Source organism: Apium graveolens, chromosome 4 (genome assembly GCF_009905375.1).
Source record: "Apium graveolens cultivar Ventura chromosome 4, ASM990537v1, whole genome shotgun sequence".
In the NCBI taxonomy this organism is placed as follows: Eukaryota; Viridiplantae; Streptophyta; class Magnoliopsida; order Apiales; family Apiaceae; genus Apium; species Apium graveolens.
This window is the reverse complement of record NC_133650.1, coordinates 299,574,995-299,593,635: the sequence shown is the minus strand read 5'-3', so window position 1 is coordinate 299,593,635 and position 18,641 is coordinate 299,574,995. Positions and strand designations below refer to the sequence as shown.

Here is an 18,641-nt window from a genome sequence, read left to right as displayed (position 1 = left end):
CTGAAGTAGTAAACTGATTATGAACATAAGAAATGAAGTCTTTAATCAAGTTAAGCACCTGAGATCTAGTGGATAATAAAAAAACCCAAGTACATTTGGAAAAATCATCCACTATTGTAAGAAATTTATTACAATGGCCATGAGTTTGATATTTGTAAGGCCCCCATACATCACATTGATTTATCTCAAAACAAGCCTTACTTCTAGATTCCCTAACTGGAAATGGTAATCTGACTTGCTTAGATAAATGACAAATCTCACAATCTGATATATCTAAATTAAAAATAGGCAGACACTTAACATGTTTGAGAACAGTAAGAGAAGTATGACCTAGCCTCCAATGCCACTAACATACTGGAGACTTTGAAATACAGGCAGTAGAATTAGCTGAAAATACAGAGTTTTGAAGTTTTGTGGTGTTAAGTTTGTACAATCCATCTGTCATCTCACCAATCTCTTTCTCTATCATCAAAGCAGGGTCTTGCAACAAACATTTATTAGCAGAAAAATGGACAACAGATGAAGTGTGCTTGGTAAGTTTAGAAATGGATAGCAAATTACATTGAAAACTAGGTACTACTAGCACGTCTGTGAGTTGAATATTGTTGGACAAATTTTGTACCAAAATGTGTAACTTTTGTAACATCACCAATCGGTAAGTGTATATCATGATTCACGGATTTTGGATGCATGACAAGGTTTAAGTATGGTGTGATATGATGTGTAGCACCAGATTCTAAAATCCAAGTGCTACTGCTATTACATAAAACAGGACAGGCAAACATCACTGAATTAGAAACAAGATTACCTGCCACCGTATTAGCATTATTAACAAGCCAAGGTGCAGTAGTAGATGTCTTGACTTTAGCTTGCAGCATAGCAATCAACTGCTGGCATTGAGATTCAGAGAGATCAGTTGGAGAAAACTAAGAATTAACAGATTTGTCTGAGGAGACATCAGGTTGCTGCAAAGTTTGAGTGACACTTTGGACATTAGCTGTTGCACTTTTCTTAACATTGTGTTTAATCTTTGGCTTTGGATGGCCAAACAACCTGTACCACTCAGGATAGCCATGAAGTGCAAAACACTTTTCTCTGGAATGTCCAGACATACTGCAATAGTCACAGACTACGTCTGAGGCTTTCTTATCATCTTTCTTAGTCACAAAGGACTTCTTAGCTGAAGAAACTCGAGTATTCATAGCAACAGAATCATGAGAAAACGAGAGTGAACCTCCAGAACTGTTTCTCTGATTATCATCTTGCAAGAGCATAGCATAAGCTTGACTCATATCAGGCAATGGAGATATTAACATAATCTGTCCACGAGAAGCAGTGAACTGATCATTTAGCCCCATTAGAAATTGTCTTAACTTCATTTGTTGTTCATATTGTATCAATTTAAGTGTCACACCACAAGCACAAGTAGTCACATCACACACACATCGATGAATTGGTGCTAATGCCTCTAATTCATCCATCAATCCTAAAAAATGTGTAAAATAAGCAGTAATAGATCTGGATCCTTGAGTGAGAGAAGCCAGTTCTTTATGTAGATTAAACAAACGAGGTACATTATTCTGTGCATAACGAATCGCAAGATCATCCCAGATCTGTTTAGCAGTTTGCATAAACACAATACTCTTGCGTATATCATTAGATACATAGTTCAACAACCAAGAAATCACTAGATCATTACTACGTTTCCATAGAGGCAGTAAAGCAGAATTATCATTAGGTTGAGTTTGTGAACCATCAATGAATCCAAGTTTGAGTCTAGCTGATAAAGCTATCTTAACAGATCTACTCCAGTTATTGTAATTGTGTTATGTAAGAGTTTCAGTAACGAGAGATAAACCTGGATGCTGACGAATTGAGAAAGTACGGATGATTAATGTCGATTACGGTGGAAGACGAAGACGCCATTGATGCAGAGGTTGAAGCTTGATTGTTAAGCGCGGAAGCATATGAATGCACCTCAGAAATGCTGAAGATCAAAACTCAAATGGCTCTGATACCATATCAGAATATGTAAAACATAGTAACAAATTTCATTATATTTGAGAAAACAATGTAACATTACAGCTTAAGCTTCATGAATGAATGAGAGTGTTCTTATATACTATTGTATTGAATCTTCTACACACTTCTAGAATCATTGCTATACAGAATAAATCTCTATTTTGTAATTGAATTATGTTATATGAACTGTGAGGTGTATCTGATGACAACAACTGACAACAGCTTGATGTCATGTGTTTGTAACTAACTTTGGCGTCTGTAGCTTGTTGGTTGTGTTCACTGCTGACTTGCTTTTAGACTGGTCTATATAATCAACAGTTTCATATTTTACTAATCATATTGAGTAGTGTTGTTCGGATCACATATCTCTGCTATCTAATTTTTTTAATTTCTTAATTTTATCCTTATAGAAATGAAATTTGTTTCATATTTGATACTATTAAAATGAAATTTGTAGATGTGATGACTCATATGATGATACTTGTTACTTGTGTTATATTGACAAAAAAGATAGTAATAACATATATAATATTTTATACTTTAACTAACGCATTGTATATAATATAATAATCTCATTTTCTAGTAAAAATGTTATTCGTTGTCGAAAATCATCAATAAATTATTATCTAAAAATAGTGAAAGGTGGACATAAATATGTATAAAATAATATGTATGTACCAATATTATATTTTCTATAAAGGGATAAATTGTGTCTAAGTTGTGAAAAATCTTGCAAGCTTGTATAACATATGTCATGTATTATGCACCTGATGAATACATTGTATATAAACACATGAATAAAATACATTTTGTGTATCTTCAGTTAATGTGTCGGATCAATTGAGATACCACACTTCAGAAAGTAACACGTGTCGGTGTTATACTTAAATTTAATTTTTGTTGCATTACGTATAACTCGGTCATTTCTATTTGACTCTGCTAAAAAGACAAAGGTATATATTTCTTTTAATTTAACTTTTTCTCCAAAACATTTCCACCATTGACAATGTTTTTTTAGAGTTTTAAACTTGTAAATCTCATTCGTATCACAATAAGATGATTTCGTCTAAAATTGCACTAAATCTGTCTCTTTCTCATATACAATTCATTAAAATCAACAATGAGCTGAATATGTATTTACATAATCTAAAAATGTATAAGTTGGGTATGTCAAATTCGATTTGAACTCTGAAATTTAAAAATTGAAAAGCAAGGTTAAAAAAACCAATTGAAAGCATTGTTGTTCAAATATATTTGTGTGTGTGTCTGTCTATGTAGTATATCGTGTATAGTTTATTTTTGATGTTTTAAATTTACAAATTCTTTGAAGTAAATCTTTGATAGTAAAGTCACTGTCAATTTTTAGAGTAAAAAGAGACCATTTCAACTTCAATGACTTTATTTTTCTAGGAAATAATTGAGATATTAAAATTTAAATTTCTCAAAAAATATTTTAATGGTGAAATTAGGGTTGAGGATAAAGATGAAGGATAAAAGACTATTTTACATTTAATTTATAGGATAAAGTATGAGTTAATTATCAAGTAGGTCACTTATCACAAAACTGGCTCAAATGAGTCACTCATTTGAATTTTTTTTATAAAAAAATATCACTCTATCATTAGTTGAAATTCTTAAAAGTATATTATATATTGAGTTTCACATATTTTTTATGAATGATATTAAATGCAAATGAAAGATTATGAGTTCTGGTATTTTAGATAATATTTTTAGATTTTAAAAATTTGATCTACTATTTATTTTTATTTAAACCAAATAAAAAAATAAAAATAAATAGTTGATAAAATTTTAAAATATTTTTAGAAATAGTAGATTGCGGAACTTTTCATTTGGATGTAATATCATTCACAAAAAATCTGCAAAATTCAATATATAATACTTTTAAGAATTTTGAATAACGATCGAGTGATATTTTTAACATAAATTTTTTAAATGAACGACTCACTTTACTCACTTAAACCGTTGGGTATAAATTTTCTACCATCGTGATCCCAGCAACGACCAACCCTCTATACAAGATACCCTTGTTCCCCGAGGTTGGAGAAAGTGGGCTCTCGCATCAAGGAGAAGGACAAGGGCGAACACCCCAATATATTTGTGGCTTGGCTCTTCTCCCTGAAAATTGAGAGTACTCTCGACCTTACTCCACTAGAGATTACGATTTATCTGAGGAAGAGACCACTCCAAGGAGGAGACGTGCTGGCAAGAAGCCCCAATATAGGGGATACCAGCAGCCCTAGAGCACTTAAGTGACGGTTCCTCAAGATATACAAAAAAAGATCATGATTCATGAAGTCGAGATCCAAAGGTTGAAGTATGATATGGGGATGCACCAGACGCCAAGACCTCAACAGACAGCGAGACCAAAGGATTTCAACCTGTCATAGACCAAGAAGGTCCAATGCCAATGTGAAAGGCTGCGACCCCAAGGGCTAATCCAAGTGATTTGATGCCCCTAGGAGATCCCGATGATCCAAACCCACCATTCACCGAGGAGATAATGAATTCCCACATCTCAAGGAATTTAAGATGCCCACCATCGAGGCGTATGACGGTACTAGCGATCCCGTAAATCATGTCAGGATGTTCTCGAACGCCTTGTTACTGCAGCCCATGAACGACACTATTAAGTGTCGGTCCTATACCAAAACTCTATCTGGCATGGCTCAGAGATGGTACAGTCTTCTACCCCCAACTCGATTGGGTCTTTCAGAGATTTGAGACAAGCCTTCATCAAGCAGTTCATCAGTGGCAAAGTTCACGAAAAAAGCACGGCTTCCCTGATGAGTATTGTGCAGGGAGCAAAGAAATCCCTCAGAGATTACCTAAACCAGTTCACAAATGAGGCCTTGAAGGTCCCAGAACTTGATGATAAAGTGGCTATGATTGCTTTACAACAAGGGACTAAGGACGAATTCTTCAAGATTTCTATAGATCAACGACCACCAGAGAATATGATATAGCTCCAGAGTAGGGCCGGAAAGTATTTCCAGGTTGTGAGGAAAGTACGAAGAAGACAATGGTAAGCAATGAACCCAATAACGGCAAAAATTGGAAGACGAACCAAGAGTACGATGCCAAGGACAAATATCTCTGAACTGGCAAGAACTATGATACTCCTTCCCATAAGAACCAAGGACTGAGGTTCACTAAGTACGCAAGGCTGAATGCGCCAAGGAGCCAAATACTAATGGAATTTGAGAAAGACAAGGACTTCAGATGCCCGAAGCCACTATGGGGAGACCCCGATAAGAGGGACAAGAACCAATTTTTTAGATGACATAAGGATGTTGGTCATGACACCAACGCCCGCAGACAACTCAATGACGAGATCAAGTATCTCATCTGACGAGAAAAGTGTGGAAAATTCATTAAGGGCGATGATGACGGAGGCCACAAGAGAGATAATGATCAAGGGGGTAACAACCGAGGTCAAAACTCACAGCCCAGAGGGCCATTGATCAATATGATCTCCAGAGGGCCTACGACATATGGGACGATAAAGAACTCTCAAAAGGCTTATGTTAGAGAGATGACGAGCATACTCGAAGACGCAACCAAACTTGCTAAGACTAAGATGACACTTGAATTCAGTGACCTCGACCTTAATGATTTGAAATTTCCTTAGGATGATCCCCTGGTTATCACCCCGATAATTAGGAATTATCCTGTCAAAAGGGTCATGGTCGACAATGGAGCTTCCGTGGATATTCGGTTTCATGACACATTTCTAAGGATGGGGTATACTGACCCCCTCTAACGCACCCATATATGGATTTAATGGAGTGGAGTGCTAAGTAGAAAGAGCGATTCAACTTCTCGTGACTATTAGGGAAGAGCTCGGAGAGGCCGCACAAATGATAAATTTTCAGGTTGTCAAGGAAGCCTCTACCTACAACACAATCACGGGGAGAAGCGAGATTCATGTATTTAAGGTTGTGCCCTTAAACTACCACATGGTAATCAAGTTCCCAACCAGAAAAAGTGTCGTAGAAGAGAAATGAGATCAGAAAATGGCCCGAAATTGCTATGTAGCAGCACTTAGGCCCGATGGGACTGGGGGGCAGGTCCTCCCAATAGAAGACGTGGACGTCCGCGAGAGTGAAGAACGTCGACGGAAGCTAGCTGAGGACTTGGTCCCAATTCCCCTAGATCCGTTAAATCTTGATAAGGTCACCTACACTAGATCATCCTTGGGGAAGCCCATAAAGGACATATTAACAAAGTTCTTATAATAGAATAATGATGTGTTTGCTTGGACAACAACTGATATGTTTGGGATCGACCCCGACCTTAAAACTCACAAGTTGAATATCGATCCAACTCAGAAGGTCATGCAACAAAAGAAGAGAACTTATGTCTCTAATAGGCTGGAAGCTATTAAACAGGAGGTTGGAAAACTCCTTGATGCTGGATTTATCGAGAAAGTATAATTCCCTGAATGGCTGGCTAAACCTGTGATGGTCAAGAAATTCAATGTAAAGTGGAGGATGTGCATCGATGTCATTGACCTCGGGGACTACTACCCTCTATCAAGAATTGACACCCTGGTTGATGCTATTGTTGGGAACGAGATGCTAAACTTCATGGATGGCTTCAGCGGTTACAATCAAATCAAAATGCATAAGGATAACACCCGCAATGTATCTTTCATAATTGACTTCGATATCTTTTGTTGTCTTGTAATGACTTTTGGACTAAAGAATGCGGGAGCCACTTATCAAAGATTGGTGAGTAAGATATTTTCTCATCTGATCGAAAAACCCTTGGAGGTCTATGTCAACGACATGTTTGTCAAAAGCCCAGCTAAGGCTAATCGTATTGATCATCTCAGAGAGGCGTTCGAAGTGCTGAGACGCCACAAGATGATGTTAAACCCTACTAAGTGTGCCTTCGGCATTGGCTCTGGAAAGTTTTTGGGTCACTCTCAAAGAGAGCAATCGAGGCAAACCCCGACAAAATCAAAGCCATCATTGATATGGAGCCGCCACACTCCATAAAATACGTTTAAAGTTGACAGGGAGAATTGCGGCCTTGGGAGGTTCATCTCCAAGTCAGGTGAAAAGTGTCTACCCTTTTTCAAAACTTTGAAGAATGTGAAGAATTTTGAGTGGACTGCTGAAAGCCAAGAGGCCTTTGAACAGCTGAAGAAATACATGAACGAAGCCCCTTTGTTAGTCAAACCAAGTCAATATGACATCTTTTACATACACCTTATGGTCTCTGAGAAGGCTGTGAGCACCATTCTGGTGAAGGAAAAATAGAAGGTTCAAAAGCCTACCTATTATGTATATAAAATGCTCCACGGAGCCGAGCTGAGCTACTCCACCATCGAGAAGTTTGCACTCGCCCTCATAACAGCCTCGAGGAAGCTACAAACATACTTTTAGGCACATAAGATTGAAGTCTTGATGGACAAACTTTTGAGAAACATCCTTCACAGCCTGAAAGCAAGTGGGAGGCTAATCAAATGGGCAATTGAGTTAAGTGAATTTGATATCAAGTATAAGCCTCAGACAGCCATCAAGGCTCATGCATTAACAAACTCCATGGTCGAATGCACCATTAACAACCAAGAAGCTGGGGGCAAGAGATAGTAAACCCAGAAGAAGGAGAGAGGGAGAAAGATGAAGACTTGACTCTAAAGGAGTATTGGGTTGTCCATTTTGACAAAGCATCCAAAAGAAAATCTAGTGGTGCATGTCTAGTCTTGCAAATCCCTGAAGGGTTCATAATCGAGTATGCTTTGAAGTTGGACTTCCCAACTACGAACAACGAAGCAGAGTATGAAGCTTTGATAGTCGGCTTAGGCTTAGCTAGAGCCGTGAGGGCCAAGAATCTTAAAATTTGTGGAGAATCGAGGCTTGTTGTTGTCCAAGTTAATGGAGAGTTTGAGGCTAAAGATGAATCCATGACCAAGTACCTAAGGGTCGTGAAAAGAATACTTACTCAATTTGATGAATGGTACGCAGAACATGCTCCGAGAGAGGAGAAAACTATGGCCGATGCCCTGTCCGAGTTCGCCTTGTCTGAAATGGAGAACTATGTAAGAAGCATATACTTCCAAATCCTGAGGACCCCGACTATCCATGTCATAAACTTGATAACACTAATTGGTGTAACTATCAGCTGGATTGACCCCATCAAAAATTACCTTGAGACAGGTTGGCTTCCTGATGATGCCTAGGAGGAACACAAGTTATCAGTATGTGCATTAAGGTACTCTTTAATTGAAGGCCTTCTGTACAAAAGATCTTTTATTATCCCTATATATGAAGTGCTTGAGACTTCATGAGGTGGATGAGGTACTTAAGGAGGACCGTGAAGGGATTTGTGAATAACACTTGGGGGGCAGGGCCTTCACTCACAAAATAACCTGATTAGGGTTCTACTGACCAATAATGTTAGCCGATACAAGTGCTTATGCAAAGAAGTGTGATAGATCTAGAGGCACGCTCCTGTAGTTCGATAACCCCCAACGAGGCTCATGGCCATCAGCTCTCCCATCCCCTTTGCAATGTGGGGAATGAACATATTAGGTCATTTTCTTGTAGTATTAGGAGAAATGAAGTTCATTGTGGTCGCCATTTACTACTTCACTAAGTGGATTGAGGCCAATGCACTGGCTAAGATAACCACCAAGCAGATTTCTCAATTCTTCTGGGATAATGTGATGTGGCGATTTGGAATCCCATGCCTCCTTGTTACGGATAATGGGCGACATTATGACAATGAATAATTTAAGGAGTATTATAATGACAACAACATAGAACTCCGATTTACCTCAGTTGCCCATCCTCAAGAAAATGGGCAAGCGGAATCCCTAATCGGATCATCCTTGATGGGATCAAGAAGAGAGTTGAATGCTCAAGAAACACCCGGGTGGACGAATTGCTACCTATACTCTGGGCGGATCGTACTACTTGCAAAGTTACAACTGAAGCTATCCCATTAACGTTGGTTTGCGGAGCCAAGACAGTAGTACCCCTTGAAATCACCCATGGATTACCAAGGGTGGAAGAGTATGAACCAGAAACTAATGAGGAAGGCATGAGGCTCGCCCTCGATCTCATTGATGAGGTTCGAGATGAAGCCAATGCCCGTAATGCAGAGCATCAGCAGAAAGCCTCCATCTATTACAATATGAGGGTCAAAGAAAGGTTCTTCGAGCAAGGATACTTGGTCTTGATAAAGATTGAGGCATCATGAGTTGGCGATAAAGGAAAGGTGACCCCAAACCGGAAGGACCTTATAATGTCAAGAAGACACTAGGACGCATATCGTATAAGTTGGAGATATTGGGCGGAGATGAGGTGCCCCGAACCTGACACACATCAAACCTAGGGGTTTCTCATGTTTAGGACAAGCAATTTATGTTTCCAATACTTAGTAGTATATGTAATAATAAGGTCGATAAAACCATTTTTGTTTTATGTAAGGGTTGAACCCATTTTTCTAGATATCATCGATTTATGCAAGTTTATTTTTATCATATTGTCGATTAGTTATGTATGAACATTGGATAAGTGCAAGCAATGAAAGGCCGAATACCGAAAATAAAAGGCAAGTAGATAAACAATCTAGTAATGCATAAAAGATAGAAGATCCCCAAGGATACTCCCAGAGGATAGTTAGGGTACAAATCCAAAATATCTAAAGGCCACATAGGACCACAAATAAATAAGTTATGAATAAAAGTCATAAGAGGGAGTCAAGGCCATGCAAGGTCAAAATATCACCCCCTCAGATGAGCCTTCTTCTTTATCTCCATTTGGCACCCTCTTGGTGACCTCCTCGTTATCCTCATCTTCACTCGCCTCGCTATCAAAGCTCCCTGAAGAGGAAGATGAAGAACCCTAATTCTGAACCCTCTTGCCTTGAATAGGCTCTCCAACCTGCCCATAAAGAGGGCCCTTGGATGGTGCCTCCCCCCAGGACTTCCCTCATAGGGGCCTTCCCTCTAGCACTGTCGCGAACACGTGCTTCCCCTAGAGTAGGAGCGACTCGAGCTGGAGCCAAAGTGTTGGGGGAGCTACAATTGGGCCTGAGTTATGAGCTTCGGTAACCATGATACTGTCGGATGAGGTCCAAGGACTCGGAAAGTACGATGGATGAAAAACATCAGGATAAACACCACGGACCTTAGTGACGGCCGAATCCCAACCAAGAAACATGTTAACTGAGCGCATCTCATCATTATGTTAATCCATCAACTGAAGAAACTCATCTGTCTGATGATAGAGATTAACCATCGACCCCACTCCATTTTCTTCCTCCTTGCGAGGCTATCATACTGCTTTTGGAGCGCAACTTTGTTGTCCTCGACCACCATAACCCTTAACTCCCACTCTTTGGAGTCTTCCTCGAACTTGCTCCTCTCCTTCTCTGAGGCAATATTCAGTACCATCAGATTGCGCCCTTAAATAAACAAGGCGTTGAAGTAAGAGTTGGCCTGAAAAAGAGTGGGCAAGCAACAAGGAGTTAGTAAAATCGACTAGACTAAGCAGATGATGCTCAAGTAGAGCCCAAAAATAGACTAGAAAAGTGCAAATACGCCAAGGGAGTTTAACATACCTTATACAAGGCATGAACACTCATCATATCCGCCTCGAGAAAGCGTAGTGACCTCGATCAAATCAAGGGTAGTAATAGCGCACCTAGACCAGTCTAGGGAGAGCTCCGGACTCCCAATCACAGAGTCTTGGCCACATATCCCCCAAGTGAGCAAAAAATGAGTCTTGCAGTTCCCATCAGAACCTTTGGTCCTCTTCCTCCCTCTAGAAGACTCCGCCAAGAAAGCGGGACCTTGGGTGGAAGACAACTTGCTTTCATAGCAGCTTGATTGATCATTCTTCATGTGGGCTTGATCCCCTTCTAGGCAGCTTCCGTGTCCAAGGCATCAGCAGCTGATACAAGACTAGAAAAATATTGGAATAAGAACAAACTTGTTCAAAATTGAAGAATGGATAATTAATATACCCTCAAGCGAAAGACCGCTAACTCCAGTTTCAACTAGCGCTCTCTCGATCACAACATGCCGAAAAGTAGTCCGACCATTGTCACTAATGAGGGAATCTCGGGCATAACAATTAGGTGCAGTAAGTTTCAAAATAGGAATGGGATGATCGACTATGTTGACAAAGCTAGGCACAAAGACATCGCCCCTATCACCGTCTTCTAGTTCAAGAATAAAAATATTCTTATTCCAGCCATGATAAGAGTCAGGAAGAAAAAGCGAGTTAACAATGTTGTCAACCCTGAGTTTACGACTGATTTGAACCCATCCAGCCCCAACAAGAGAGAATCCTTGAGCAAAAAGATACTTCTAAAGATGGTAGTGCTCAAAGGAATTCTCAGCTGATGGCATCTCACTATGAACATAATGATTAAAGCCCATACATTTGGATAGAGTTGGAAAAGGTAAGCTCTTATCCCTAATAACAGCTTCACAAAAAGGGATGGATGGGGAACTTGAATTCCGAGAGGATAATGCTCTTGAATATATATATATAAGCGTTTAGTACTCCAGTGATAAATTTAGTCGTTGTCATGCACCATACGGACTTCCACCCCTCGAGGGAAGCTATATGATTGCTTAATTAGGTTGAAATCGCTCTCTATGAGTTCACTGACATGAATGTAAGCATCAAGATTAACACTAGCCGGGAATTCTTCGGCTAAGTTTTAAAACAAGTTTGACATACTCGAAGCTGCTGAATAAGGTGTTAAAGACATCAAACAATTAAGTAGCGTACCTTGTTGTGACTTCGCCTTCGCTCGACGAGTTATATCTAAGACACAGGGGAGAAAGATCGTCGTTCCTACCATCGTTCCTACGGTTGCCATCATGAGAAGGGTCGCTATGTCCCTCAGATATCTTCGAGCAGGGCTTGAGTAAAGCTTGGTAAACTTGAAGAAGATAAAACTAGAGAGAATTTGAGAAGTTGAGAAATGAGAAGTGAATGAAAATGAATGTTTCTTCCCTTCTTTTATAAGAAAAAAGGCACCTGCTATTGCAAGTCACAACCCAGGCTGGTTCGCGTTTGTAGGGTAAATGCCTACAGAAGACTGAAAGAATTACGTTCGAAGGATTTTCAACCAAGGGTGTCACCTCGCTTACTCTCAGAAGAGTAGACTCGGAAGATTATAATTACATTTGAAGGCTTTTCAGCCAAGGGGACCTCGCTTACTCTCAGAAGAGTAGACTCAGAAGGGTAAGATTATTTTTGAAGGCTTTTCGGCTTAACAGAGCATCAATCCCAAGGTAAAGCTTTAGGATTGAGTACACTCGGCCGAGTAGGCTCCCGGGGAGCCTCTCAACCGAGTAGGAGGCGATCACCCGAAGATTTTTTTAAAAAAAATTCCTAAACAAGGAGGCCTACAACAAACCGCCCCCTCAACTGAGTAAGGGGCATGATGAAGCCCCTTGGCCGAGTGAGGTGAGCCGAGTAAGCTCCAGGGGAGCCTCTCGCCCACCACCGCCGACACAGCGATGCAAAAAAAGAGGGAGGATTTAGTCAAATAGGCTCAAGGGGAGCCTCTCGCCCACCGTCGCCGAGATGATGATGCAAAAATAAAAAAATTGCAATGTCGGCCGAGGAGGCCACGACCAACACCCCTCAGCCGAATATGGGGCATGGTGGAAACCCCCGGCCGAGTAGGCTCTAGGGGAGGCTCTCGCCCACCCTTGTCGACACGATGACGCAAACAAAAAAAGCAGAAGGGGAAAATTCAGCCGAGTAGGCCTGCACCAAGGGTCCCCATCCGAGTAGGGGACCTTGGCACAAAGCCCCGACCGAGTGAGGTGAGCCGAGTAAGCTCCATGGGAGCCTCTCGATCACAGTTGTCGAGATAGTGACGCAAAAAAAAGGTGCAAAGTCAGCCGAGGAGGCCACGACCAACACCCCCAGCCAAATAGGGGGCATTGTGGAACTCCCTGACTGAGTGAGGTGAGCCGAGTAGGCTCCAGGGGAGCCTCTAGCCCACCGTTGTCGAGACGATGACGCAAAAAATAGTGAAGGGGGGGACTTCAGTCGAGTAGGTTTCCACCATGGAGTCTCTCAGTCGACTAGAGTAGGTTGTGTAGGCTTCAGAGGAGTCCTCAGCCCTCCAACGCTGAGACGGTGGAAAATTAGCTTCCCCGTCGCGATCACAAATGACTTTTTTGCCTCCCCAAGGCAAACACGGACAAAATTGTTCGATGATTTTTTGCCAAAAAATCAAAATTTTCAGATTTACTAATTAGCCCAAATTAGTGTAGGATTTTATACATCACGGAAGCATGGTAAAATAATTTTCTTCATATAAAACCCAAATAAACGCATACAAATCGTGATTAAAATATATGGGATCGTTTCTAACCTTTAAAAGCGATCCAAGAATGACGAACGGAGATCCCTAGCAGCTGCTCCTCAAGTGTGAAGCACTCCACCGGTATCAACCAAGAGATCAATGTGATGGAGGAGGAAGGGGTGGGAGAATTAGGGTTTTCTTCAATTTTTTAGGTTGAGGCAAAATAAGGGTTTATAATAGTATATTTATAGGCAAAATAAGGGCTAAAGTATTATTATTATTAACCATTTATTCTTATTAACCTATTAACTAATAATTAAAACACCTTTTAATTATTAATCCTTTTTCTAAACGCTTTAGAAATAATTCTCTCACTTGATTTAATTTCCAAAATTAAATTCTTAATTAATAATATTAAGAACTTTTCTTAATTAATTTATAATTAATTAAATCTCATTTAATCAATTATTAAATTTGCTAATTAATTATTTATTTTACAAATAAATAATCACCAGCCATTATTAATTAATTCCTCCACCATTAAATCATTCTCTTTTATGGTGTGATCCTGTAGGTTCAATATTAAGCCGGTAGTAGAAATAAATAATAATAAAACTATTTTATCATTATTTATATAAATTCTCTAATTCATTAAATATGATTAATTAATTAATCATATTTATTCTACATCGTGAGGGATGCTTTTCGGCATATCGCGACTATCCGGATAATACGAATTCACTCCTTAGAATACCAAGAACCTATTCAGTGAATAGTTACCGTACAATCAATTCCTTTTACCCTGCAATGTCACGATTTAATACAAGGCATGGAACTTGTGTCAAGCCTATCTTATTTAATCATTTGCTTTCCCATTCACTATGCTTAGTTCTATTTAATGTAAATTAGAAACTCCTTTCTAATTTCATTCACTCTGGCCAGAGATTCCTGAACTAGCATAAGTGGATCAATATTGAATATTCTCTTCCTTCACTGGAAGGGGTAGATCTTTTATTGATCATACACTATCTTCGTGTACAAATTCCTATACCCAGTAGAGCCCTTATAATTTTCCCTGGAGACTAAGAACTAAACCAAAGCATAGTTCAGTGTACACAAGATGACTATGATGACCTCAAGTGTAAGTATACTTGTACAACTATCACTATGTGAACAACTACTGACACGTGAGTGAACTCCATCAGTTGTTCAGCTGTGTGAGTCATGTTCCGTGAACTTATTCTATAATAAGCACCTACATACTAGCTTTAGTGTCATCACTCAAATGTCTATGAGAACAGACAACCTTCATAATGAAGCAAGCATAGTATGTACCGATCTTTGCGGATTATTAATTACCAGTTAGTAATCCTACGACCATGAACTATTTAAGTTTAGAGTTGTCATCTTTTAGGTCTCATTATTATGATCTCGTCACAATCCATAAAAAGCTTTACTCTAAACTGTGATATATCTTATTTAAACACTTAAAATAGATAGAGCCCGCAATAAAAATAAAACATGTCTTTTATTAATATTAATGAAATCAAAATATATTACATAAAAGTTATTCCTAAATCCTCATACAATATAGGACTTAGGACACATCTCTTTCAATCTCCCACTTGTACTAAAGCCAATCACTCTGGTATCTAATACCCATCTTGTCTTTATGACGATCAAAGTGACTTTGAGAAAGTGGCTTTGTTAAAGGGCCTGCTATTGTTAGGAATATATGTGCATTAGTTTGATGATATGTTTAACAAAACACTTAAGTAGAAATCTAGTGTTTGTAGCCTCAACGGATAAGACCATTTTGGCTATCCGTTGATGGTGTAGCTTTACTTAGAAATAAGTCTAGTGTTGTAGCACATTTCAGTCTCTGAATTTGAGATATAAATTCTTAAATGTTGAGGGAAATTATAAGTCATGTTGACTACTAGAGGATATGCAGATAGGAAGGCCAATTGTAAGTATTGCATGCCTTGTAATTTTGTATAAATGAAATGGTGTCAACGGATAACTTAAAGACCTTCAACGGATGAGAAACAAAGCTTCAACGGATGTCTCTAAAGCTTCAACGGATAACTTCCTTCAACGGATGAGTGCATCAACGGATAGAGCTTCAACTGCTAACACATCAACGGATAAAGCCATCAACGGATGAAGGCTTCAACGGATGTTCTGTTAAATAGCAGTTGACAAGTGGTAGTTGTACCTACAAACAGAGGCACATGGGTTGACAGAGACAACTGAGATGTGGTAGCCTATTTCAGGAACATCAGAAAAAGCAGCCGTTCTACTCTAGTATAAAGAGGCAATAGTCAACAATGCACTGGAGTAAAATGGAGAAGAAACAAGTGGAGAACTTATTTTATTATTGTACTTTTTATCTTTGTCTTCACTTGTAAACTTGGTGATATATAAACCAAGTAGCAGCTAGTAATTAGGACAGAATTTTTCCAGAGCTGTTTAGAAAAATCTTGAGAGAAAAATTATCTAGTTTGTACTAGGACGCAGCTGTGATCAACTTCTTGAATCACAGATTTTCTGAAATACCATCTCTGGTGGAACAACAATCCACCAGAAAAGTTTTTAAGGTCTGTTGTGTTCTTTACATTAGTGTTTGAATATATATCTGTCAGTATTAGCTTAAAGCAATTCATACACTTATTTATCTTAAACACATAGCCTTTGAAACTGCTCAAAACTTGAAAAAGTTTTGAGATTTACATTCAACCCCCCTTCTGTAAATCTCATTGTTAGTTCATTAGGAATAACAGCTATGTTGTTATGTGTGTCAACTCTCTCGACGTTGACATCTCCTCTTTCAACAATCTCCCTAATAAGATAAAAGCGTCGCAGGACATGTTTGGAATTTATATGAGACCTAGGTTCCTTGGCTTGTACTATTACTGCGTTGTTATCACAATACAACACAATAGGCTCTTCAACGCTAGGAACAACTCCCAACTCAGAAACAAATTTCCTCATCCAAACGGCTTCTTTTGCAGCCTCACTTGCAGCTATATATTCTGCTTCCGCTGTGGAGTCATCCGTTGTAGACTGTTTGAAACTCTTCCAACTAATCGCACCACCATTCAGAGTAAACACGTACCCTGACATGGATTTGCTATCACTTTCTGATTGAAAACTAGAGTCAGTATAACCCTCTATTTTCAACTCAGAATTCACCACCAAAAACAAGAAAAATGTCCTTAGTTCTTCGCAAGTACTTAAGGATGTTCTTCACTGCTTTCCAGTGGTCTTCACCTGGATTAGACTGATATCTGCTCGCCACACTAATTGAATAAGCAACATCAACCCTAGTATACAATATCGCGTACATGATAGATCCTATTGCTGAAGCATAAGGAATCTTACTCATACGCTCTCTTTCCTCAGATGTCTTAGGAGACATCTTTTCGGAAAGGGACACTCCATGGCTCATCGGTATGAGACCTCTTTTGGAGTTTTCCATGCTAAACCTTTTAAGAACTTTCTGGATGTATGTACCCTGGGTAAGACCTATCATTCTTCTAGATCTATCTCTATAGATCTTCATACCGAGAATGTAGGATGCTTCTCCGAAGTCCTTCATGGTGAAGTTCTTCGATAGCCATACTTTGACTGATTCCAGCATCGGTATATCATTTCCTATAAGAAGTATGTCATCCACATACAATACAAGAAATGTTACCGCGCTCCCACTAACCTTCTTATAGACAGATGGTTCATCTATATTTTTGATAAAACCAAACTCTTTGATTGTCTCATCAAAACGGATGTTCCATCTATGAGAAGCTTGCCTTAAACCATATATGGTTCGCAGCAGCTTACACACTAGGTGTTCATTTCCCTTGGGAAAAAAACCCTCTGGTTGTGTCATATACACTTCCTCTTCAAGTTCCCCATTGAGGAAGGCCATTTTCACGTCCATTTGCCATATCTCATAGTCGTAGTAAGCAGCAATCGCAAGCAAAATCCGAATTGATTTTGACAGGGCTACAGGAGAAAAAGTTTCATCAAAGTCAATCCCTTGCCTTTGTTTGAATCCTTTTGCCACGAGCTTGGCTTTATAGGTCTCCACCTGGCCATCTGCTCCAATCTATCTTTTGTATACCCACTTGCACCCAATAGGATTAACACCTTCAGGCGCCTCAACCAGAGTCCATACTTGGTTGGTATACATAGATTCCATTTCGGATTTCATGGCCCTATGCCATTTATCTGAGTCAACACTAATCATAGCCTCATTATAGGTCACAGGGTCGTCATCATCAATGATTGACAACTCATTGTCATTCTCAATGACAAGGCCATAATACCTCTCAGGTTGGCGAGACACTCTCCCTGACCTACGAATGGGCTATTCCACAGAAGGTTGTTCAGTCTGAACAGGTGTTTCCACTTGATCCGTAGTAGTTTGTGTTTCTTGAACTTCATCAAGTTCAATTTTGCTCTCACTGCTTCCTTCAAGGATAAACTGCTTTTCCAAGAAGGTAGCATGTCTGGAGACAAACACCCTATGATCGGTGTAAAAGTAATACCCTAAAGTCTCTTTAGGGTATCCCACAAAATTACATTTTACGGATCAAGATTCCAGCTTATCTGGGTCAACTTTCTTGACATAAGCTGGACATCCCCAAATCTTAACGTGTTTAAGACTCGGTTTCCTTTCTTTCCATATCTCATATGGAGTTTGAGGAACAGATTTGGAAGGCACCTTATTTAGTAAATATGCCGAGGTTTCCAATGCATAACCCCATAGGAATACTGGAAGATTCGCATAACTCATCATGGACCGAACCATGTCTAACAAAGTTCGATTTCTCCTTTCAGATACCCCATTCAACTGTGGAGTATATGGAGGATTCCACTGGGAGACTATACCATTTTCTTTGAGATAATCTAGAAACTCTTCATTCAAGTATTCACCACCTCGATCTGATCGAAGAGTTATAATACTATGTTTGGTTTGTTTCTCCACTTCATGCTTATATTCTTTGAACTTTTCAAAGGCTTCAGACTTGTGTTTCATCAAATACACATATCCGAATCTAGATCGATCATCTATGAAAGTAATGAAGTATGAAAATCCACTCATGGCTTGCGTTTACATTGGTCCATATACATCTGTGTGTACCAATCCTAGCAAATCTGCAGCCCTCTCTCCATGTCCACTAAATGGAGATTTGGTCATTTTACCCAATAGACAAGACTCGCATGTAGGATATGATTCAAAATCAAAGGGGTCAAGTAACCCTTCCTTATGTAATGTCCGCGGTCTATTTTCACTAATATGA

At 39.3% G+C, this 18,641-nt stretch overlaps 1 protein-coding gene across 1 annotated transcript; it reads right to left on the bottom strand.

The window, feature by feature from the left end:
- Positions 1-926: 926 nt before the first annotated feature.
- LOC141719908 (uncharacterized) lies at positions 927-1,926 on the bottom strand. The gene is made up of 2 exons (XM_074522270.1): positions 1,859-1,926; positions 927-1,803 (listed from the first exon to the last, which is right to left on the bottom strand). The coding sequence occupies exons 1-2, from the start codon at positions 1,924-1,926 to the stop codon at positions 927-929; spliced, it is 945 nt and encodes a 314-aa protein (XP_074378371.1).
- Positions 1,927-18,641: the final 16,715 nt, after the last annotated feature.